We start from the raw sequence: 26008 nt of genomic DNA on the forward strand, positions 1-26008 counted from the left end.
ATCCACAGAGCAGTGGAAAAGTGGAGAGACTAAATGGAACTCTTAAGCTTAAAATCCAGAAGGCAATGGCAGAGACTGGTAAACCATGGACAGAATGCCTTCCACTGGCTTTGTTTTCAGTAAGATATACCCCAAACAGGAAGACAGGACTGTCACCATATGAGATTCTGTTTGGCAGGGGCCCCAATCTTGGATGTTTCTTTCCACAACAGTTGCAGCTCAAGTACCAGGACTTGACTAGCTATGTACAGGCCTTACATGGACACCTTGCTAAAGTGCATTTAACTGTCTTCAGTTCTCTTCCAGACCCAGATAAGATTCCTGGATACCATCCCTTGGAGCCAGGAGACTGCGTAGTGATAAAGCGGCACGTCCGGAAGAGCCTGGAACCAAGATTTGATGGACCATACCAAGTGCTCCTGACCACAGCCACAACTGTCAAGCTCGAAGGAAAACCTAGTTGGATCCACGCATCACACTGAGAGTTAAAGAACCCGATAGCCGATAAAAGAAACAATGTTTTAACTGGTTTTGATTTCCATGATATTATGCGTAATTGCATGGGACAGTCTGAATTCTCCAACATCCTTGAACAATAAGTTTGTGCAACATCACAGAAAACTGATAGATGACTTGTTGAGAAATTCCCAGCCCTTATCAGACTGTTGGAACTGTACACTTTCACCGACGTCAGCCACAAGTTTTCCCTTCCTAGCTATCCCTGAGTCACCTGAGGAACTGTTTGCCTGGACTTTTTGTTCTGACACACTTGCCAACAACGCCACGAACAATGTTAAGTTATGGAACACTACCGTCGGTATACCGATTGTAGGATGGGTGGGATACCCTTGGTGGCAAGGTAATCTCTCAGGAAGTAGTACACATCTACAATATTTGGTCTATAAGGGTGGGGCCTGGGTACCTAGGAATAAGACTGGACTAACTGATTTAGGGCAAGTTCCAACATATGGTTTGCAAATTAGTTTTGATGTGACTTCATACTCTACTGATGCTTTCAAACCAATACTGTTAGAAAGAATGATACATAATACGTCATGGAAATTTTCTAGTTTCCACCTTGGTGCATGTTTCAGAATATGTCTGCATTTATAGACTTGGTTCATAAATTGGAGATACGCAGGCAATACCTAAACATACATTATATAAAAGAGCTGCAGATAACTCACCCCGCCCTTCAGGGAGACCACACATAGTGCAAATGGGTATAGCCAATAAAATTTTCAGTTCTATTTTTATTTACCCTATGATTACACAAATGTGGGATAAATTGGTTAGGGCTACAGACTATCTAGATGACCAAATTTGGGATATAATGGATATACTAAGTACCACCATTGCTGTCCAAAATCAACTCATTATAGTAACCAACCAGCATACTTTAGTACTAGACTATCTAACAGCAGCACAAGGTGGTATGTGTCAGGTTATTGGACCCGCTTGTTGTCATTATATAGATCCAAATAGTACTATAAAGATGAAGCTAAAGTTAGAAGATGTTCAAAGACTCAGAGACCAATATGACAAAAATAATGATCGCACTAAGGACAGCTGGTGGTCTGATACTTTCTCTTTCCTAAACCCAGCCGATTGGTTTAAGGGGATCAGGGGCTGGGTAGTTGGGATTTTACAAAGCTTATTGCATATTGCTGCGATTGTCCTTATTGCATATATAGTGTTCAAAATAGTTTTTAAGTGTATCTCTGTATGTACTGGGAAATTTTGCACTCACACAGCTGATGATGATATATACTAACAAATCCTTCGGCCAGTACAGTTTATTAAGAATAGTGAATAAAATGGGGGAATTTGTTATAGCAGGATCCATTTTATCCTGCTTGCCTCCATTTTGTGTAAGTGTTATTATAGGTCAGATAAACACGTTGTTATTCACTATTCTTCATTTTAGCTGTTATTGTAGATTGTAGCAGGGAATGTCCTTGGTAAAGTAACGAATAATGTACTGTGTAAAAATATGTTTGCGAAACCATAGGGAGGCAAGGGAGTAATACACTCCGACGCTTAGCCCATAATATGGAGAATCCGCCTCCAACACAAGAATGCATAAAAAGTGTGTGTAAGCTTATTAAAACTAGAGATATACTTCAGATACAGCCTTAGTGTGTTGTGTCTTATCTCTCCGGTGCCGTGACGTCATCTCTACAGTGGACTCATCATAGAGTAGGTTGAGACCTGCGACAACAACCTCAATAGAAGATTTTTGGAGGGAGCTGAAACTCAATGTTGTCCAGTGACAGCAACAAAACCTGAAAGATCTGGAGAAAATCTGTATGGAGGAGTGGGCCAAAATCCCTGCTGCATTGTGTGCAAACTTGGTCAAGAACTACAGGAAACGTCTGACCTCTTTAATTGTAAACAAAGGTTTCTGTACCAAATATTAAGTTCTGCATTTCTTTTTTATCAAATACTTATCGAATGCAATAAAATTCAAATTAATTATGTATAAATCATATAATGTGATTTTCCTGATTTTTTTTAAAGATTCTGTCTCTCACAGGTGAAGTGTACCTACGATAAAAATCCCAGACCTCTCCATTCTACAGTATGTAGGTGGAAAAACACGCAAAAATGGTAGTGAATCAAATACTTACTTTCGCCACTGTATTTATTCAGTCTCAACGTAGAGGGCATGCATATTCCCTCTACGTTGAGACTGAATAAATACAGTGGCGAAAGAAAGAATAATTTTCTCTGGTGAACAATATAACGCTTGTTGCAAAATCCTACTTCCTTGGAGATGATAACCTTCTGGTGTTCATAGATTTAAACATGTAGGGAAGTGGTTGTGAATATACAGCTCTATTCACACTTTGTCTGCTCCTGACATTGGAAAATGTTTCAATTATACCATACAGTTACATACAACACCATCGTCATTTAAAAAAATATATACAGTATATCTCTGTAGCTGTTTTTCTATGGGCAAGTTAAATATCCAAAATGTAAAAAAGATATGTTGTGCATGCTATTGAAGATGGGTCCAGCACTATATTTACTGGTCACTGCCCAGACTGCTTGTGTGTATCTTGTCTCGGATTCTTAACATATGTTGGGTTATACCCTATAGACCCATTAGAGACATACATCTGGACCATTTTGAGGCAGATTCTGGCTCTTATTTTCTACAGAATGTTTTTACATTTCAGAGTAATCTCTCCAGATTGTATTTTGGATCCACTTAAGATAATTGTCTGTCAGTCGTGTGTAGACTCCTGGAAGATCTGAAGCTCCACATTCTTTTGGTCCAAATGAAACTAGGCCAACATATTTTCCATCACAGATCAAAGGGCCGCCGGAGTCACCCTGGAAGAGGATCAGAGGACACATTCATTTCATGGTAAGTGTAAATGCTGAACACAGTTGACTTTTCCCACCTTCTTTTACACGCACACAGGTTCCGTAAGGATAAGGCCAACAATGCACTTTGGATGCCGTTTGGACACAGTTCAAAACTACATGCAGGTACTTGCATAAATATGTGTGACTTACCCATTGCATTTTCTGGCTGCATGTTGTTCAGCAGGATTATTGCCACCAGTGTTCCACACAAATTCACAGTCAAAAACTGCACTGTCCAAACCACACGTTTATGCAAATCCCACGCAGTTCTGGGCTGTGTTCAAACCAAGGCCAGACTGTCAATTCTGGCGACTGGCAGGTGGACCACATTGATTGTAACACTTATAAAACTATCTGCATCCTCAGGATGAGAATACTGTTTATTATAACTGTAGTGGAGCAGAGAGCCATCAGCTCCTTGCTCTGCCATTTTCTCAAACAGGTTCAGTCTGCTCATTTTATAATGAGGTGGAATGGACATCACTATAAATAGGGGAAATGGGGACATTATTATTATAAGGAGGCACAACGGACATTATTATTATGAGAAACCTATATGCATATGTGATTCGTCAGCACACTGAGATCAATGAATACATGAACTTGCTAGGCTCAATGAAAAACAGCTTAGTTAATTTAGAGCTTCGTTAACATTTTTTGATCAAAAACTGCAAAAGCCCTCCAACCACGACAAGGTACACCTAAATATGGATGGTCCATTAGACTGTAATGCTTTGAGTTTATATGAACTGGTCTATGTATTGAGATTTACATCAATGAAAACTCATTACATACTTTTACTGCATTCTTATGATTATTATGATGAGTGTATTTGTACTGACCTGGATATATGTAAACCATGTTTGTCTATTTGTTCTTTTTTTGTTATTGTTTTTGCTTAATAAACGAATTAAAAAGAATATGGATGGTTCGTATCACTTGGGTCTCAGATCTCTATGTGCCAAACCAGGCATCATCGGAATAGGAGAAGTGAAAATAAACCAGGCGTAACTCATAAGTAAAAACATTCTGGGGAATTTGGGTGGGTCGGGGTGCTGAACCCTATAGGGGGACACTTCCCCCCCACAATGTATAGTCCTAAAAAAAACTAAAAATAAAGTCTTTTGGGAAAGATGCAAGAAGTTTTTAACCTTGACGTGGATGGATAGCTTTTGCACATTTTGGTCAAAAAATGTTAACTAAATATTGTCTGTTTTAAAGGTGTATGGTAATAGTGGAGTTCATGGGTTCACTAATCGCTGTGCGCTGATGCATTGTGTGTATATGTTTGTATATTAGCCAATTATTGCATTTCTACACCTGTACATTCATTTAATACTAAAGGTGTGTAGTCCCTTTTTCGTTTTATTTAATTATTATTATTATAAGAAAGCACATGGAGTGAAAATATTATTATTAGAACGAGGTATGAAGGGTCATTATTATTATAAATGAAATACTGTTATTATAAGGAGGCACAGGACACCATGAAGGCACATTATTACAATGAGGATAAACAGATTAATACTATTACTTTGCGGAGGTACAGCGGGAACACACGGGTGGCACTGTTACCATGTGCGGCACAAAGTAGGGTACTCTATCTGTGCCGGGTATGGAGAGGGCATTGTTACTGCCTAGGGCACTGGATACAGCACTATATGGTTTGTGTTCAGTGGGGGAATGAAGAGGGGGCTGGAAAAGCAGCAAGCAAAATTATGTCTGCGTGTTACATTTTGCAGAGACAAGTTATGGATGGAAGAAGTGGCCTTGATGGCGCTCTGAGTCGAATGGAAAAGAAAAGGAAAAGTGAATGACTCCAATCAGAGAGAAGAACATCACAGATCTATCACTGGATTTATCTGAACAGTATACACATGTATGATCTGCAGAGCACTGGTGTACAAATGGTATTATCATTATATGGTCACTTTACAGTACAGTGGTTTTGATTAATGATTAGTACCAGGGGTGTAACTACAACAGATGCAGGGGTTGCCATCGCACCTGGGCCCTGGAGTCTAGGGGGCCCTAAAAGTCCCTTTGGCCTATAGAAAAAGACCATTGCTATTAAAGATTTAAAATATTTGGGGGCCCCATTGGAGCTTTTTCATCAGGGCCCATGAGTTTCAAGTTACGCCACTGATCAGTACGGTAATATTATCACTACTTTATACGCTGGTAATATTTGGTTATGGACTGGCATCATTTGTCTTTATATTGATGTTAATATTGGCCTTAGTACAGTCAGGTTTGCTAAAGGGGTTGTACACCCCAGTTATATTATTAATATAACATACAATATTATATGTAATTATATGCAAATATATATAATATGCACACTTTTGAGATTTGGCTCCACTTGCCATTTCCAGCGATCATCACGTGACCGCAGGTATTATTATTATTATTTATTATTATAGCACCATTTATTCCATTAGTATATGACATGAACACTTGGGTTCACGTGACAATTGCTTCGCTCAACAGAATAGGAAACAAAACGGCTGATGCTCTAATTGACGTGTACCTGCAAGTATGCAAAATCACATGCTTGTTGTCATGTGATGACCATTGGAACCGGTAAGCAGAGACAATTCTTACAATGTGTGTACGATGCACCATTTGGATTTGGCAAGCAGCACTGCTTGCCAAAAATTTACACCAGGGTTCAACCCCCTTTATGATCATTATAATGGCATGATTCTCTCACTGTGTAGTAGTATTATGGAGTCATAGCTTGGCAGGATTATTTAATCTTGTATTATTGCCAATATTGGTCTTTCCGTAATTCTTGATTTCCTCCATAGTCAGGGTGGCCTGTGTAATGTGAATTTCAGTCTCAGACTGAATGCATGTTGTGGTCACACTGTTTTTTTTTGGCTAAACAATCAATTTTTGAACGATGAATAGAAGCTGCATTAGGCCGGGGTCACACTACAGTGTAATATGGATGAGTGTTCAGCGATAAAAAAAATTGCATAACACTCGGCCCAATGTTAATCTATGGGGCAGCTCCCATCATCCGCTTTTTTCTCGTCCGTATTACACTTGCGATTGAAATCGCAGCATGCTGCGATTGTCCGCGTATCTCAGCTGAGAAACGCCAATGCAAGTCTATGGGGGCGAGAAAAATACGGATTACACATGGACCATCAGTGTGACTTGCGAGAAATTCTCAGGCATTGCCAGGTGACAGGATATTGGCTCAGCCATTATTTGCTCATTTTGCAACTGTGTGAGAAAATCTCACCATACGGAAGAGATACTGATGACACACGGATAATTTTTTGAGAAAAAAAACACATCCTGGCATTGCACACGGATGAGATACGGATCACCATACGGAGAACATTTGTGCGATTCTCAGCAAGCAAAATTGGACAGATTTGTCATACATTGTGTGTGACCCCGGCCTTATTCAGAGAACACATACAGTACATTAAGCTGAGATCCATATGTCTCAGATGACTAGTCCAAGGCAGTTCTAGCTGCTCCCTATGTGTGTGTTTGAGGAGAGACCTGTCAGTCTAGGGAGAAGAGTTAAGTGAAGCTGCAGGTAACCTATATTGAACTATTCAGGCAAGAGGCAAAGTCTTTAGCTACTCCAGTGCTTTTTTTAGTGCAGTGCTAGACTGATGCTTCTAACTTAAGTTTCCTGGCCCTGGTCTTATACTTAGAAACCACCATCTTCATCTGTTCACAGCACAGTTCCTATTTTTCTACAGCAGTTTATGGCCCGCCGGACACTTCAGTGTTTGCTGGAGCGATCCAGAAGACAAAACTCAATGTACAGTAAGTCTATGAGAGCCAAAATAAGGATCTCATAGACTTGCACTGAGAGCTTGTGACCATTACCTCTGACTTTCAGTTCATCAGAAGTGGCAATCACAAGACAGGGGCACAGAATCAGAGCATCACCGGAAGTGCTGAAGACAGTAGCTGGTAAGTATCAGACTAGGGTCAGGGACATTAGGTTAGGAGCACCACTCCAGCACTGAAATTAAAAATAAAATGCTTTAAAAGTTTGTTTTCTGTGAAACGGCACATAGCTTCAGAGGACGTATACAAAAGTGAACAATATGCAACCTGTGTTTGATTTATGCTGCCCATGGTTTGGGCAGCATGATTTGTTATTTAGCTGAAGACCAGGTGGACCTTTCACCAGTTTGAACATGCTAAGCAGGTCAAATTATGAATTAGTGGCTGCAGAGCTAAGTAAAATGTAGTTTTTATTTTTTAATTTCTCCTCTCCATTGCGGAGATATTCACTTGTAAAGTTTAGGTTATAATTTGTTCAACTGGACAACAGAGTTTTGTCTGTAGGGGCGTGTACTTCTTCTCTTGCATGAGGCTGACCAATTATAAGCAAGCAGCAACACACAGGGGAGAAATGAACACTCCCTCATCTCCTCACAGCAGAGATCAGTGACAAGAGGAGGATATGTTCTTTTCTCCCCTAAAAGACGCTGCCTGTTTATAAATATAATATTTCCGCAATGCAATGGAAAGAAGAAATAAAAAAAAATCAATTTAGAAAAAAACTGTTTTGCTCAGCTCTGTAGCCACTATTCCATTACGAGGTTAGTTTAACAAGCTCAAACTAGTGAAAGATCCTCTTTAATGGCTCAAATACCATTTTACATGATTGTTATGGGTGTCAGATAATTATATTTCTTTATGTGAATTATTTATTCACAAACTGTAGTATGTGTTAATTAAGCTTCCCGTTACCTAGATTCTCATTTTATCTAACAATATAAACATACACACGAAATTACTTACCGCACACGTGTCAGCTTTATGATTCTTATTCGGGGCTTTGGCACATATCATACTGTCAATTATGCGTTGCTTTATTTTCTTGTACTTTTCCTCACAGATTTCATTGTCAACAATTGCCAGCATAACTTCTAGAAGAACATCTGATGATGACTTTTTCTTGAAATCTGTTATACCCCACCCGGCTACACTGCATATCTTTCCAGTAGTAATGTTTTCCTTGCTTTTTGGTAATGGAAGAAGAGCAACAAACTCGTTCAACATTGCAGGTTTCTCTAGCTGTAAGAGATCAGATACACTGATTGCAGACAGGAAAAAAAAATATTGCTGTTTTTAAAATTTAGTTTTATGTGTGTGTGTTTTTTTAACATACAGGCCGCCAAAATCACTTCATATGTGAAACGGTCCCAGAAAAAAATATATATTATGTAAATTATAATGAAAAATGAAAAAATTCTTCAACCATCAAAAATTCCAACAAAATAAATGGTTGTTTAAAAAAATTATACTGTTGTAAAGTAGAAATTTGGCATTCCAGAATTATTTTCATCTAAGGCTACTTTCACACTAGCGTTTTTTTATGTACATCGCAATGCGTCGTTTTGGAGTAAAAACGCATCCTGCAAAGTTGCCTGCAGGATGCGTTTTTCTCCATAGACTTTCATTAGCGACGCATTGCGACGTATCGCCACACGTCGCATCCATCGTGCGACAGATGCGTCATGTTTTGGCGCACCGTCGGCACAAAAAAAACGTTACATGTAACGTTTTTTTGAGCGTCGGGTCCGCCATTAGCGACTGCACATGCGCGCCCGGAACTCTGCCCCCTCCACCCCACACCTTACAATGGGGCAGTGGATGCGTTGTAAAACTGCATCCGCTGCCCCCGTTGTTCAATTTTTTCGCAGTTTGCGTCGGTACGTCGGGCCGACACATGGCGACGGCCCCGTACCGACGCTAGTGTGAAAGTAGCCTAAAGTGACAAGTGAAAAATTTTGCCTGGTTAGAAAATCCAAAACTGGCTGTGTCAGGAAGGGGTTATGGTTAAATCCTTCTAGATAGTAGGAATTATCCATCATATACATGTACTAAATGCAGTGACTTTCAAGATGATGGAAAGTAGGCTGACATCCCTTTGGGGCACCCATGACGAACTTTGGCATCATATAGATATTTCTTTGGTCCACGAGATTGACCTAACTCTACAGCTCTTTTATTCTGACTTCAGCCTTGATTTACATCCTCCATTATATCTCAATAGGGCCGACACATTATTATTATTATTATTATTATTATTATTATTTATATAGCATCATTGATTCCATGGTGCTGTACATGAGACGGGGTTACATCAAAATACAAATATCACTTACAGCAGTGGTCCCCAACTCCAGGCCTCGAGGGCCGCCAACAGTGCAGGTTTTCAGGATTTCCCTGGTATTCCACAGGGGTTGGAATCATCACCTGTGCAGATGATCACATTACCACCGATGCAATACTAAAGAAATCCTGAAAACCTGCACTGTTGGCGGCCCTCGAGGCCTGGAGTTGGGGACCACTGACTTACAGTAAACAAAACTAACAATGACAGACTGATACAGAGGGGCGGGCTTATATTCTACAGGATGGTGGGGAAGGAGAAAGTAGGTCGAGGGTTGCAGTAGCTCTGATGGTGTTGAGGTGGCCGTGTGGTCATTACAGGTTGTAAGTTTCTTTGAAGAGATGGGTTTTCAGGCTCCATTTGAAAGATCTAAATGTGGTGGATAACCGGATGTGTTGGGGCACAGAATTCAAGAGGATGGGGGATATTCGGGAGAAGTCTTGGAGGCGATTGGGTGAGGAGCAAATAAGCGTGGAGGAGAGAAGGAGGTCTTGGGAGGACCGGAGATTATGTGAGGGAAGATATTGAGAGATTAGTTCAGAGATATATGGAGGAGAAAGATTATGGATGGCTTTGTAGGTCAGTGTTAGTAGTTTAAACTGGATACGCTGAGGGAGCGGGAGCCAGTGAAGGGATTTGCAAAGAGGGGAAGAAGGAGTGTAGCGAGGAGAGAGATGAATTAGTTGGGCAGATGAGTTAAGGATGGACTGGAGGGATGCTAGAGTGTACATAAAATATTTTACTACAGAAAACTGACGTAAAAGAATTGAAAAATTATTTGTATGTCAGAAATGCTACTCCAGTCGCATGGAGGTGGACACCACTCAGAAGAGGAGCCAAAATCATCAAGTGGTGTGTGCCTCATAATGAATTCAGTACCTTTTCTATTCTATCAATACTGGCACAGAATGAGCCGGCCCCATTGTTTATCTTCTTACCTCTAAAAGCTGAATGTCATTGAATCTGTCATCTTTCTCATACTCAGGGTACTTAATGCCTTGTTTAATTTTAATCTTCTGCTGCCCAAGAGTATGTGTAAGCCTGTGTGCACCCAGTATTACAAATGAAGAAGCGTCACTGAAAATAACATTGAAAAAAAAATCATCGCAGTTAGAATTTTTTTGCAGAAAGATAAAGACTTGGTTGATCAATAATTAATTTACACTTTTAGCCTCTTTCAGACTTGGTGATTTTCTGTTTTGCACTTCAGTTTCTTCCTCCACTTCTTCCAAGAGCCATAGCTTTTTTATTTCTTTTTTTTTCGACGATGCAGTCATAAGATAGCTTGTTTTTTTTTTTTTTAGGAACGAGCTGTAGTTTTGAATGATATTATGCATATTAGCAAACAATGTACTGTAAAACATGAATAAAAATTCCAAATTCAGTGAGATTGAGAAAAAAACACAATTCCGCTCATTGTTTTTTGAGTTTTGTTTTTACAGAGTTCATTGTGCTGTAAAAAGGGCCAGACAACACGATTCTTCATTTCAGCACAATTAATTTTGATTTTTTTTTATTTATTGTGTTCACTGTGCAGAAAAGTGACCTAGAAATATGATTCTCCAGGACAGTACAATTACAATGATACCAAACTTGTATAGATTCTTTTTTTGTTTTCCTTTTCTTTACGAACAATGATGAGTATTTGAAGTGTTTTTGATATTGTAGAATTTCCACAGCATTTCTACTCCAGTTACCTACCGTATGTTTCGCTTTATAAGACGCTCCTGATTATAAGACGCACCCCAAATTTTGAGGAGAAAAATAGGAAAAAAACTTTTTTTTTTAATAAAATGATGGTGCTTCTTATAATCCATGAGTCTTATCGCTTACCGGGGGGTGGTGACTGCGGTGAAGCGAGGTCCCAGGGTTGCTGCTGGAGGAGGCAGGAGTGGAACGCTGCTGCAGGATACAGGCTGGGATGAGAGAGTGCTCCGCTGTGCGACGCGTCGTGTAGCTGTGGGTGTCCGATGTTGCCGCTGTGCTCTGTCCCCGGTGTTGCTGGGTGTTGCTGTCACCGTGCTCTGTCCCTGGTGCTGCCGAGTGCTGCTGCCACCGCTCTCTGTCCCTGGTGTTGCCGCCGTGCTCTGTCCCCTGATGCTTGCTGCCGCTGCCGCGATCTCCATCTGCGCATGCGCCGCCTCCGGCGGCCATTTTCCCAGAAGAAATCCACCGCACACGCACAGGAAAGCATGGATGGAACGGCAGAGCCCCCACGCGGAAAGAGCGTGGCAGCGGCGGCATGCACCTGGGGACAAAGCGTGGCAGCAGCACCCGGCAGCACCAGGGACAGAGAGCGGTGGCAAGCACTGGACACAAGCAGCGGTAGCACAGATAAGGTATATCCACATTGTAAAATGCACCCCCATTTCCCCCCCAAATTTTGGGGAAAAAAGTGCGTCTTACAAAGTGAAAAATACGGTATATTTATTGCATTCATTTCTGCTGTGGCTTTTTTCTCATTTTCGTATGTCATGTATTATTTTGGAAACTTCCTGTTACTTAGCTTTGCTAACATTTTATTGATAAAGTCCCATGCGGATGACATGCACTTTTTCATCTGTGGATTTTCCTCATCTCATTCACAACTATGGGGAAAATCTGAAAATAAAATATACATTTACTGCAAGAGAAATTGACATGTTGTGGATTTCAAAATTGCACTGCAGGTCAATTTACGCTGCATAAAAAAAGCAAGTTGGGCATATGATTTACATAAAGCCCATACACTTTACTGGAACTGTGATATGCTGCCTTTTTGTAAGCAAAAAAACTCACTGAATACTTGTAGTGGGAACTTAGCCTAAGTAATGAAAATAAAATGTAGAAATTTGTAATTAATATTGGTTTGTGTCGCTATTTTCTGAGTCCTGTAACATTTCCCTTTTTCCTTCTTGCTATGTGAGGCCTTGATTTTTCTTTGCTGGGAGAAATAAAGTTTTTATTAACATAATTTTGGAGTACATACAACATTTTGATCACTTCTTATTACATTCTTTGTTGGAGTTGTGGAGTCCAAAAAACTGCAATTCTGGCATTTAGTTTTTTTGGTTTTACATAATTTACAGTACTGATTAGATAATTTTATATTTTGACAGCTTGGATTTTTGTGTACGCTGCAATGACAATTACATTTTTTCCATTTCTTTATTTTTAATGTGGGATAAAAGAGTGGATTTAATTTTTTTCATATTATTAATACTTCCCTATTTTGCTTTAATCTTTAGTTCCCCAGGAGGGCTTGATTCTGCGATGTTCTGATTGCTTGGCTTATATACTGCAGTATTAAAGGAATTGAAGTATGTAGCTAATATCTCAGTCTTATATGGCTGGACTTCATACAACTACTGACACTGAAGTTCCAAGGGCCCTGCGGGCCATCAGCAATCGCTGTTGGAGACTGACATTGGCATTTAAAGGATTAACCCTTTAGCATCAGAGCCTGTTTTTACCTTTACTGACTGGGTCAATTTTTTCAATTCTGACCATTGGCACTTTATGTGGTTATGACTCTGTAAGGCCCCTTTCACACATCAGTTTTTTGCTATCAGTCGCAATCCGTCGAATTTTGAAAAAAATCAACCCGGCGACTGATGCCACTGGATCTGTTTTTTTCTCACAGACTTGTATTAGCGACGGCCTCACATTTCAGCTGTCGTTAGAAAATTGTCCGGTAGCCGGAGACGACGAACAAACTAACGTTTGTTGTGTATGTCGAAAAATCGGACAGTGATCGATCCGTCGTCGCCCGTCATTTACTCAAATGGAAGCCTATGGGCACCTGATCCGTCAAACGACAGAATCCAGTGATGGATTCCGTTATTTTTAACTGAGCATGTTCCGATTTATTTAGGATCCAATTAGCCAGATCCATTAGTCGGATCCGTTGAAAAACCGAAGCCGTTGCATCAGTTTTTCACAAACTGTGACGGATCCGCCTGATGACAAAAAACTGATGTGTGAAAGGAGCCTAACACTTCAACATTTCTCTGTGATTCTGAAATTGTTTTTCATGATATATTATAGTACCTCATCTTAGTGGTAAACCTAGGTTGATATTTTTTTGTTTATTGGTGAAAATATTGGAATTTAGAAAATTTAGCAATTTTCAAACTTTTAATTTTTGCATCATTCTTGAAGCATAATTTTTTTGTAAGGAAGTTTATAAGGGTTAAAAGTTAATCAGCAATTTCTCTTTTTTCCAAGAAAATTTAAAAAAAACTATTTTTTTAAGGACCACTTCACATTTTATGTGGCTTTGAAGGGCCTATGTGACATAAAATATGCAAAAGTGACAGCATGTTATAAACTGCACCCCTCTAAGTGCTCAAAACCATATTCAAGGAGTTTATTAACCCTTGAGGTGCTTCACAGGAATTAAAGCAATATGGAAGAAAAAAGTGAGTATTTTACTTTTTCCCACAAAAATATTACTTACGCTCCAAATATTGCATTTTAGGAAGGGTAACCGGGAAAAATGGACAGTGTAATTTGTTATGCAATTTCTCCTGAATAAGTCGATACCCCATATGTGATGGAATACTGCTGTTTGGGTGCATGGTAGCGTTCGGAAAGGAAGGGGCACCATTTGACTTTTGGAACACAAAATTGGTTGGGATAGAGAATGCCTTATTGTGTTTGCAGAGCACCTAATGTGCCTAAACAGTGTAAACCCCCACTAGTGATCGCATTTTGGAAATTACACTCCTCAAGGAATTTGAGGATATGTGTGGTGAGCACTACGGATGAGGAAGCGCTAAAATGCTCAGATCCTTGTTACTCAAATTGAGCAATTCCTTATGCTTGGATGCTTGTTTCAAGTAATGAGTATAATGGGAGTAAATGGGAAATCCAAGCATTTTTCCAACAGACCTTACAAGGAGGGCTGGGGGGCATTGAAAATGTTGAAATTGATGGAAAAAGTGCATCAAGTTTAGTACCTCATTCAAATATTGTGAACAAAGTGAGAAAATAGAAAAATTCCCACACTAGAGTTTATATGAGTTTATACCAGCAAGGGGCGCAGCACCGCAAGTCTGCGATGCTGCATTCCCCTGCTTTCAATTAATTCCCCAGTTTTTACAGTCAGGAGCACATCTGCATTAGCAGGCTCCTGGATGTAAAATTATTTAACCCCTTCAGATGGATTTACAGCGTGGGACGTGCCTGAGCGCCGGAAAGGTATGGGATATTGTTGCTTTTTTATTTTTGTTCTTTTACAGAACGAGGGTCTTCAGTTGGATTAAGTGTATAATAAATATTTTACAACCCCATGTGTGTTTTTATTTCAATGAAATACTTTATCCTTAATGTGTGTGTGTATTATTAACCCTTTAATATTATTGGATTAATAATGGATAGGTGTCTCATTGACACCTCTCCATTATTAACCAGGTATAATGTCACCTTGAAATAGCAAGGTGACAATAACCCTTTATTACCCCATATCCCACCACTACAGGGGAATGGTAAGAGAGTGGCTAAGTGCCAGAATAGGCGCATCTTACAGATGTGCCTTGTTTGGGGTGGCTGGGGGCAGATGTTTTTAGCCAGTGGGGGCCAATAACCATGGACCCTCTCCAGGCTATTAATATCTGCCCTCAGTCACTGGCTTTCCCACTCTGGCGGAGAAAATTGCGCGGGAGCCCAAGCCAGTTTTTTCCATGATTTAGCCCTTTATTTTAACAGCTAGAGCCCCCAAATTTTGCACACATACTCTACTAACATTATTAGAGAGGAATATGTAAAAAAAAAGGGATATGAAATAGTTTACTGTATGTAAACCATGTCTCATATCCTGTCAGGTTCGATAAGGAGATAGCAAAAGCCGGCTTTTCTGCTATCTATCTCTGTATTAAATATATATATATATATATATATATATATATATATATAGGTGTCTCAGTGACATATATATATATATGTATATATACCTATTCTATGTGTATATATCTATTCTATCTTTTCTATTCTAATCTGTCAGTGTGATTTTACTGTACACAGTACACAGCACTGATTTGCCAGCTTTTCACACAGCAATACGGATGTCATACGGATTTTGCAATAAAAAATCACATGACACTCGAATGACACTCGCATGATTTACCTCCATTTTTTTGGTCCGTAAATCGGACCGTTTTTTTTCTCTCAAGTGGAGAAGAAGCCCTTAGAGCAGGACTAGTGTTCCTGCTGCCCTATACACTAGTCTTTTCTCAGGCTAGAACAAGGATAGGAGCATGATCACTTCATGGGGTGAAAGAACCCACATAGGGATGCTAGGGAGGTTAGAGTTACACAAGGAAAGTGTCAGGGGTATCCCCTTTAATCTTTCTCTAGTGGCAGATCTTGCTTCTGACAGAAGTGTGAAATCGGGACCCAACATTGGGTTAAGATGTGTGTAACTATTTTTTCTGTCTAGGTGTGGGTTGATTGCAATAACCTCCGAGAAGAATAAAATGTATTGTTTGGTGCTACTGTCAGCTGGGTGCACATACTTACACATAACAATGAGCGGCAGTTAAAATCCATTTTGGTGCAATTAATGCTGCACCACAAAATTTAGGCTGCATTAGAGCCATGTATGGCCTGGTATGTGGAGTTACCTCATTTCCTCCAATAATATTCATGCTGACATCTGTGAAGAAGGATCAATATTGGAAATTAGTCTGGAATAACTGAAGGGACACCATGATGTCTAGCAGGTTGTAATGTAGAAAACTCCAAACCAAACAATTACAGTCTGGATAAATGAGTTTCAGTAGGTCGTATAGTTAGCATGTGCAGCCATATCTGATTTTCAGAATACAGGGATACCAGACTCTGGTGATTGACAACATCATTAAACATATTCTTCACCCTTATGAAGTTGGTTAATGTTAGACACAAAATCTGGAAATAGAAAAATTAGCATAGAATTTAGAAAGAAAAGAAAATTATAAACCTGGCCCATCAAACATGTCACTGTAAGGGTATGTTCACACTGAGTTTTTTCAGAAGCTCAAAAACTGCAAGTTTTCAATCAGAAACTGCCTCAGAAAACTCTAATTTTTTGCTCAAAATTTTTCTTTTTCTGGAGTTTTGGAAGAGTTTTTTCCTGAATTGTTTTTTTGCAGCCTTTGGACAGTACCTAGTTTGATGAGGCCTTCTTCTTGTTTCATTCCTTCATGCACTCTCTTTGCTTCTCTCAAGGCATTCTTCAAAATCTCTTCAGGAAAAATATGCTCAAAAAACTCCTCATATGAACAGTAAAGTAGATTTGCCAAAGATATGAATTAGGATATGCGCACACATACTCTTTTTTTCAGAGTTTTCACAATAGAAACTGAGCAGAACCTTCAAATTTTTGAGACGTTTTCTATTTTTAAAGAGGATTTAGAGTTTCTGCTCAAAAAGATCCTGAAAAAATTCGATGTGAACATAGCCATAATTCCTTACTATCCAAGACAAAAATAGAGGAATATCATTATCTTTTTACAAACAAAGACTATCATGGGTGTACCTATCATGGGTGTACCTAAATTATTGCTTCCCATCTTCAGTCCATCAGAAATTACTTTAGCTGATCTCTACGAGACACTTGAAATGTGTATATAATACAGTTTGATGTTAATTTTGTAAAAGTGTAAAGCCTGATTTAGTACAGATATGTGTACATTTTTGATGCAAAATACCTTTGTTAAGAAAGCTAGTCTTGAACAGGTTTGAGGAAAAGAAAAGTTTTTAATTTTTATTAAAAATTATTAGACTGCCGTTTGGCTTTAATTTCTAAGTTAATGCTGTCTAAACTGTAGATTGAATTAATAAATCTGCCTAATTCTTACAGAAAGTCAGGGACAGTATGAGATTTTCCCCTCCTTTTATTCCCTTCCCACCTTGGATAATTTTCATTTTCGCACTTAGTTTTTACCCTTTTTTCAAGAGCCACAGATTTTCTTTTTTATGCAACAAAAACATATGGGGCTTGTTTTCTGCAAGACAAGTTGTAGTTTTGAATAATATGACTCACTTTACCATATAATGTACTTAAAACTGGAAAAAAATCCAAGTGCGGTGAAGTTGATTTAATCAATGAGCAAATGAAGGATTATCTCGCATTCTTACAATCATAACTTAAAACACAATTTATTTGGAAAGATAGAAAGCAATGGTTTGAAAAAATACAAAAGACACATGTGTAAACTGTTACATGTTTCAAACCCTAGTCTTTAGGTTCTTAAAGAGAATATCCGAGACTTTAAAAAAAATGTATCTAAGAACTAACAGGCTGTTGTACCCAGCGCTGTTCTCCACCAGCGCACAACGGTCACAGACTTCCACTGATGTCATGTCAACAAAAAAATTGTTTCACTGTTGACAGTGCCGGACTACTGGTGTCATGCTGATTGATAGCGGTCTTCCCACTGCCTAATTCGCTGAAGCCAGCTTTCAATCAGTATGATACCAGTAGTCCAGCCCTGTCAACAGGAGGAGAAACCACTGTTCTGTTGACAGGGAGCAGCTGAATCTCAGGTAGGAGCAGTCAATGACTGGTGCCGGGTATAACAGGCAGGTGACCTCTGTCAGCAACAACATACCTGATAATGCTTAAAGGGAGTCTGTCACCTCAAAATTCGCCTATAACCTGCGGTCACCGGGATCAGGGGCTTATCTACAGCATTCTGTAATGCTGTAGATAAGCCTCCGATGTACCCTGAAAGATAAGAAAAACAAGTTAGATTATACTCACTCAGGGGCGGTCCCGGTTTGGTTTGGGTCAGATGGGCGTCGCGCTGCGGGTACAGCGCCTCCCATCTTCATACGATGACGTCCTCTTCTTTGCTTCATGCTGCGGCTCCTGTGCAGGTGTACTTAATCTGTCCTGTTGAGGGCAGAGCAAAGTACTGCAGTGCGCAGTCGCTGGGCCTCTCTGACCTTTCCCGGCGCCTGCGCACTTCAGTACTTTGCTCTGCCCTCACCAGGGCAGATAAAGTACGCCTGCGCAGGAGCCACGGCATGACACAAAGAAGAGGACGTCATCGTATGAAGCTGGGAGGCGGTGGGCCTGGACCGCAACGCTCATCTGACCTGAACCGAACTGGGACCGCCCCTGGGTGTGTATAATCTGATTTGTTTTGCTTATCTTTCACGGTACATCGGGGGCTTATCTACAGCATTACCGAATGCTGTAGATAAGCCCCTGATGCCGGTGGCCTTAGCTTATAAGCAAATTTTGGGGTGACAGATTCCCTTTAAAGGGAACTTTTCAGCAGGATTTTGCTCAGTAAACTGCAGACACTATCAGGCTGGCGATGCTATACTGATTACAATGATACATTGGTAATGAAATCCATCTTGTCGTTGATGTTTAATCTGCATTTGTAGATTTAAGTAAGGCCCGGATCACACATGCGAGAAACACGTCCATGTCTCGCATGTGAAATCCAAGCTCTGGCGCCGACACTTCAGAGCAGAGCGTGCGACTCCATGTGTTCCTATGCGGCCGCACGCTCCGCTCCACAGTGCCGGCGCCAGAGCTTGGATTTCACATGCGAGACACGGATGTGTTTCTCGTATGAGTGATCCCAGCCTTAGTGCATTTCTCGTGCTCTGGGGTGGCCTGTTCTTGGGGCTATGGGCAGGGCTTTATGTGGTGCTCTGCTTATATAATCATCTGTAAGGGCTTATGACGGGTCACTGATCCTTCAGTGACCTGCCTCCTATTTCACATACTGCATATAATATTGTGGGGATATAAAAAAAAATTTAACTTCAGCAAAATGGCGCTGACACATGAGAAGTAGCATCTATCATGCTCTGATAAATGCAACTGCGCAAGTGCCACCACGTGATATAGTTCTGCAGCCACATTTTTTTCTGTCTAGCAAAATGGCGCCGGCTTATGTGCAGTAGCATCTATCGTAACTAGTGTTGAGCATTCCGATACCACAAGTATCGGGTATCGGCCGATATTTGCGGTATCGGAATTCCGATACCGATTTCCGATACTCACCGCATATCGGATACCGGAATCAGAAGTTCCCAGAATTCAAACTGCATGCAGCAGCCAATGAGGAATGAATGGAAGTGTGGGCACATCCTGTTTAGCATGGTGGGCATGTAACTACTGGCAAGGCTGTGATTGGCTGCTGAAATGATGTCATGATGCACTATAAAAAACGCTGCCGCCATTTTGCGCTCACTCTGCTGTGAATTCAGTTAGGGACAGGACGCTGTGTTCTGAATGAGGGCCAGTTGAGATAGCGAATTGCTTCATTGCGCTTTTCCCAGGCTAATTTAGCAACCGCTGTGTGTTCACCTTGCTCTTGCCTTGCAGCGCTGTTTTAACAGCGTTCTGCAAGGTCTCTCTGTGTGTGTGCAGCTCACTCTATAGTCTGTGTGCAGCCATAGCCGGTTGTATTCAGCTCAGGGGGGGTTCACACTGCCTCATACTGTTCTATCCATTGTCCTTTTTTGCTAATAGTGCAGCCTGCTGCACATTTTTTCTAAAATTTCCTATTAGTGGCTTTCCACCCGTATCCAGCAAAATTGTGGAAAAACACTACATAGGATAACCTAGAGGAGGTTTTTTGGGCCTTGCAGCTCCGTTTACGGCTGTCTGCATGGTCTCCGTGTGAGTGCAGCTCGCCCTGTAGTCTGTGTGCAGCCACAGCCGGTTGTATTCAGCTCAGGGTGCGTCACTGCCTCATACCGTAAAATAAATTGTCCTTTTTTGCTAATACTGCAGCCTGCTGCACATTTTTTCAAAAATTTCCTATTAGTGGCTTTCCACCCGTCTTCAGCAAAATTGTGGAAAAACACTACATAGGATAACCTAGAGGAGTGTTTTTGGGCCTTGCAGCGCCGTTTACGGCTGTCTGCACGGTCTCCGTGTGAGTGCAGCTTGCCCTGTAGTCTGTGTGCAGCCACAGCCGGTTGTATCCAGCTCAGGGTGCGTCACTGCCTCATACCGTAAAATAAATTGTCCTTTTTTGCTAATAGTGCAGCCTACTGCACATTTTTTCAAAAATTTCATATTGGTGGCTTTCCACCCATCTCCAGCAAAATTGTGGAAAAACACTATATTGGATTACCTAGAGGAGTGTTTTTGGGCCTTGCAGCGCCGTTTACGGCTGTCTGCACGGTCTCCATGTGAGTGAAACTCGCTCTGTAGTCCGATCTGCCCAAAAAAGTAAAGTTCACCAAACACACCACTTAACAGTTGTGTAGGCCACATTAACTAATAATAAAGTCTAGTCCACACTTTAGAAAATTAGTGTTTCTTATACCTGTTAGGAGGAGCTGTTCAGGAATAAGCAAACTAAGGCCTTAGTACTTTTCTGCTTATCTTTATCTGTCAACCAAGATGAAGAGGGCAGGGAGTAAGGCATGTGGGCGTGGGCGCGGAGCAGGGAGAGGAGCAGGGAGAGGACGTTGTGATTCTGTGCCTGCTGCGGGCACCGGTGACTCATCATCACCCAGTTTCAGCAGGGAACAGTCCTTGATGCGCAGCTTTGTAGGAGAGCGCCGTACACCGCTGCTGCGTGAAGATCAAATTGAAGCCGTTGTCGGATGGATGGCAGCTAACGCATCGACTTCAATTAGTGCCACATCCTCTCAGGCACAGACCACTGGAGACCAGCCATCTGTCTCTTCACCACCTGCCAAATTGGCCAGGCAGTCAGAGAGCCCAGGACAGGAGCCGTCTCTACTTCTGTTCTCTGAATCTCTTGGCTTGGAAACAGGGGGCCAGCCAAGCAGCATTGGAGAAATGGAAGAAGAGGCAGTGTGCAGTGATGCCCAACAGCTTTGTCTCTCTGACTCTGAAGAGGCGGGTTGGCCAGTGCCTCCAGTCACCACAGCACAGTACGCATCTAATGATGAAACTCAGGTGCCGCTTTCTGGTGCGTACTGTGCTGCTGAGACTACCCAGGAGGAGCAGTTGGTGGCAGAGGGTAGTGGAAATGATGAGGTCCTTGACCCATCGTGGCGTGAGGAACAGGAAGGTGGTGGGAGCAGCTCTGAGGAAGAGATTCCCCGAACGGGCCAAAGAGGGAGAGGGAGGGGGAAGACTGCGGAGCCTGTAGGCTCCACTTTGGCACCCATTAGGAGCTTGTCTCTTCCAAAAGCCAAAAAGGGCGCTCCCAAGACTTGCAGTGCCTGATCCTTTTTTGACACAGTTGCAGTTGACATTTGCTTTGTCAAATGCAAGCTGTGTCATCAGAAAGTCAAAAGAGGGAAAAGTGTCAGCAACCTCAATACCACAAATATGTGGAAACATGTGCGGACCAGGCACGCGGTGGAGTTACAAAAACACACTGAAGTCCTAGGCCAACCAACAACGGCAGCTACCACCTCTTCAGCTCGTGTTGCCTCTTCCTCCAGCTCACACACAGCTGGTTCGGCTTCCTCCCAGGATCACCATGGAAGAACCTCTGGCACTGTTGTCCAGAGACCCACTGTGATTCCACCCACAGCACCACGTTCCCAGTCATCCTCACACTCCCAGCCCAGTCTACAGCCATTGGTAGTACAGGCATGGGAGAAAAGGCGGCCATTCTCGGCAAACCACCCCCGAGCACAGGCTCTGAATGCAGGCATTGCCAAACTTCTGTCACTGGAAATGCTCTCATTCAGGCTGGTGAAGACTGACAGCTTCCGTGACTTGATGGCATTGGCAGTCCCACAGTACAAGGTGCCCAGCCGCTTTTATTTCAGCAGGCAAGCCGTCCCTGCCCTGCACAAGCATGTGGAGGGACACATAAAACATGCGCTACTGAACACCGTCAGTAGCAAGGTCCACCTCACCACCGATGCGTGGACCAGTCAACATGGACATGGGTGATACCTTTCCCTCACTGCCCATTGGGTTAATGTTGTTGAGCCGCGTACAGATCGTGCGAGTGGCGCAGGACGTGTCCTGCCCACTCCAAGGATTGCAGGAATCCAGTCTGTACGCATTGACTCCTCCTCATGCACAAGTTCCTCAGAATCATCGCTGCAGGAGCCGTCACAGTCCACCTCCACATGGACCCGTGAACGTTTACCTGTTATGACCGACAGGAGCACAGCCGTGGCCAAACGTCAACAGGCCGTCTTGAAATTAGTTTCTTTGGGGAATCGAAGCCACACAGCGCAGGAGCTCTGGAATGCCATCAAGCAGGAGAGCGATGTGTGGTTTGTGCCAGCGAATCTCCAGCCAGGCATGGTAGTGTGTGAAAATGGCCGAAATCTGGTGGCAGCTTTGGCCCTTGGCAACCTCACTCACATCCCATGTCTGGCACATGTGCTCAATTTGGTTGTGCAGAGTTTTCTGAGGGACTATCCGGATCTTGATGCACTGCTGCACAAGGCCCGCCTGGAGTGTGCTCACTTGCGGCGTTCCAGCTTGGCAAGATCGCGCATTGCTGATCTGCAGCGCCGATTCTGCCTTCCGGAACATCGCATCATATGTGACCTACCTACCAGGTGGAATTCCACGTTACATATGTTGGAGTGGTTGTGTGAGCAGCAGCAAGCAGTAATGGAGGACCAGCTGCATCAGGCGCAAAGAAGTCGCAGTCAGCGCCGTTCAGACTTCACAACCACAGAGTGGGCCACTATGAAGGACGTCTGCCAGGTTTTGCGTCCCTTCGATTATTCCACACGGATGGCAAGTGCAGATGATGCACTAGTCAGCATGACTGTCCCCCTTATCTGCCTGCTTCAACAAACACTGCAAGCGCTAAGGGATGATGTTGTGGAAGAGGTGGAGGATGAGGAGTCACAATTTCCATCAGCTTCTGGACAGTCAGCGCCACGTGGTTCCTCACAAAGGCTTAGGAAGGGGACTCTTTGTGAGGAGGATGAGGAGGAGTCAATGGAGGAGGAAGACCTCCGTCCAGAGGAGGGAGTTACACAATTGTCCAGTAGTCAGTGTGTACAGCGAGGGTGGGGTGATGAAGAGCGGGCAGAGATCATGTCTCAAGCAGGGGACAGCGTTTCTGGGCCAATTGGCAGTCTGCAGCACATGGTTGATTTCATACTGCAGTGCCTGAGATACGACCGCCGCATCGACCACATTCTCAACATGCCTGATTATTGGGTGTACACCCTCCTCGATCCTCGCTACCGGGACAACGTCCAAAACCTCATCCCAGTGTTGACCCGGGAGCGTAAAATGCGGGAGTACCAAGACACACTGGTGAATTCCATCATCTTCTCCAGTCCAACTGAGAGGAGTGCTGCTAGTGCTTTACAAAGCAGCTCAGTGCGTCGAGGCAGTGGAGGAGGCTCTGCACAAAGAGGGAGCAGAAGCAGTGCCTCTGCCCAAGGTAAGACCAGTATGGCCCAACTGTGGCAAACTTTTGGGTGCCCACCCCAAATGTCTACACCATCACCGGCGGCTCCAGTCAGCAGGAGGCAACGGTTCCGTCAGATGGTGACAGACTACATGTCTTGCCCTCTTACTGTACTCCCAGATGGCTCTTCCCCTTTCAAGTTTTGGGTCTCTAAGCTGGATACATGGCCAGAGCTAAGCCAGTATGCATTGGAGGTGCTGGCTTGTCCTGCGGCTAGTTTCTTATTGGAACGCGTCTTTAGTGCTGCAGGTGGTGTACTAACAGACCGTCGCATGCGACTATCCTCCGATAACGTTGACCGGCTTACTTTTCTGAAAATGAACCAGGTCTGGATCGCGCAGGAATTTGCCACTCCTCTGCCTGATTAAGTAATTGGGTGTCATCCAGGTCTCCTGATGTGTTCATCTTTCTACCACCTGAACTGCAATTCCTGGGCTCCAACACCGCCAGTTGAGGCTCAGAAGTGCAGGCTGCACAGTCAAAACATACGACCCAGTGTTATTGGGTCTCAGTAACGTCAGCTGATCCCCAGCTGTGTAGCCGGCAATGCGTCCTGCGACCGCCACGCAGACACAACAACCAAAATGTAAGGGAACCTGTACCCCCCCCCCCCCGGCATTTGTTACTGAAAGAGACACCTTGTGCAGCAATAATGCTGCACAAGGAAAAGGTAGCTCTTTTAGTTTAGCTCCTTGCACACGCAGAACTTAACACTTATAAAATGTGTCCACTGATACCATTATACCGTCCCGGAGGTGGGACTTTCCTTCGTAATGTGAAGCAGCACAGCCGTCATTCCTACCCCCTTGGTGCCGTGCGCCGCCTCCTCAGCGTTGTTTTAAGCTGTCACGGAGCATGCGCTGTTTTGTTATCCCTTGGCCATGTCCACTTAGCGCCGCCTGTCTTTTGACATAGTTTGGTGTCAGGCTGGCTGCGCCTGTGCGGCCGCGCTGCCCGAGATCCCGCCTCGCAGTGTCTTCTGATTTAATCACACTGCGGACCTGGGATCCATGGGCATGCACAGTGTATATCTTCACCTCAGGCTCTCGCTCATCTCCCTCCGCCTTCTTCAGACTGTGCGCCGTCAGCTGATCCCTAATAGCATGCCACAGCCATGATGCCGCACAGTCTGAAGAAGAGGGAAGGAGGGGAGTGAGAGGCGAGGATATGCACTGCACATGCCCATGGAGCCTAGGCCCGCAGTGGGATTACATTAGACGACACTGCGAGGTGGGATCTCGGGCAGCGTGGACGCACAGGCACTGCCAGCCTGACACCTAAATGATGTCAGAAGACGGGCACCGCTAAGTGTGCGTGGCCAAGGGATAACATAACAGAGCAGGCTCTGTGACAGCTTACAACAACGCTGAGGAGGCGGCGCACGGCACCAAGGGGGTAGGAATGACGGCTGTGCTGCGTCCCATTACGAAGGAAATTCCCACCTCCGGGACGGTTTTACGGTATCAGGGGACACATTTTATAAGTGTTTACTTCTGTGTTTGCAAGGAGCATAATTAAAAGAGCAACCTTTTCTTTTTGCATCCTTAGTGCTGCACAAGATGGCTCTTTCAGCTACAAACGCCTTGGAGGAGGGGTTAAAGGTTCCCTTTCAACTTGCTCCAATCAGGCTTTGACCTACACTCTGTTCCTCTGCTACTCGAGCTGTCCCTGGGCTCTAACACCGCTAGTTGGTGCCTGGAAGTGCTGTCTGCACAGTCAACAGTCGCTCCTCTGTTATTGGGGTTCAGTAACGTCAGCTGATCCCCAGCTGTGTGTGCGGCAATACCTCCAATCAGCTCATCCTGCTGTCCCTGGGCTCTAACACCGCCAGTTGGTGCCTGGAAGTGCTGTCTGCACAGTCAACAGTCGCTCCTCTGTTATTGGGGTTCAGTAACATCAGCTGATCCCCATCTGTGTGTGCGGCAATACCTCCAATCTGCTCCTCCTGCTGTCCCTGGGCTCTAACACCGCCAGTTGGTGCCTGGAAGTACTGGCTGCACAGTTAACACTTGCTGGCGTGTTATTGGGTTTCAGTAACGTCAGATGATTCCCAGCTGTGTATCCGGCAACGTGTCATGCGACCGCCACACTGGCACACTAACAGACATTTACATGCCTACAGTGCAGGCTTCGGCCTACACTATGCTCCTCC

At 43.1% G+C, this 26008-nt stretch overlaps 1 protein-coding gene across 1 annotated transcript; it reads right to left on the bottom strand.

Moving 5' to 3' along the window:
• Positions 1-3174: 3174 nt before the first annotated feature.
• LOC138639838 (granzyme A-like) lies at positions 3175-18556 on the bottom strand. The gene is made up of 7 exons (XM_069728825.1): positions 18496-18556; positions 18162-18230; positions 16397-16429; positions 16040-16175; positions 10480-10618; positions 8164-8439; positions 3175-3342 (listed from the first exon to the last, which is right to left on the bottom strand). Exons 1-7 carry the CDS (start codon positions 18554-18556, stop codon positions 3175-3177), a joined length of 882 nt encoding a protein of 293 aa, XP_069584926.1.
• Between the last annotated feature and the right edge of the window lie 7452 nt (positions 18557-26008).

This window comes from Ranitomeya imitator, chromosome 1, assembly GCF_032444005.1.
Source record: "Ranitomeya imitator isolate aRanImi1 chromosome 1, aRanImi1.pri, whole genome shotgun sequence".
NCBI lineage: Eukaryota > Metazoa > Chordata > Amphibia > Anura > Dendrobatidae > Ranitomeya > Ranitomeya imitator.

Bases quoted from the DNA above. Each gene is read 5' to 3' on its own strand.
- LOC138639838 (XM_069728825.1), bottom strand. From the start codon at position 18,556: ATGACGTCCTCTTCTTTGTGTCATGCCGTGGCTCCTGCGCAGGCGTAC. The intron at 16,430-18,161 runs GTTATAGGCGAA...TTCTATTTCCAG, and splicing joins CCTGATCCCGGTGACCGCAG to ATTTTGTGTCTAACATTAAC. The intron at 10,619-16,039 runs GTAAGTATGTGC...TGTTATTTTCAG, and splicing joins ACTGCCGCTCATTGTTATGT to TGACGCTTCTTCATTTGTAA.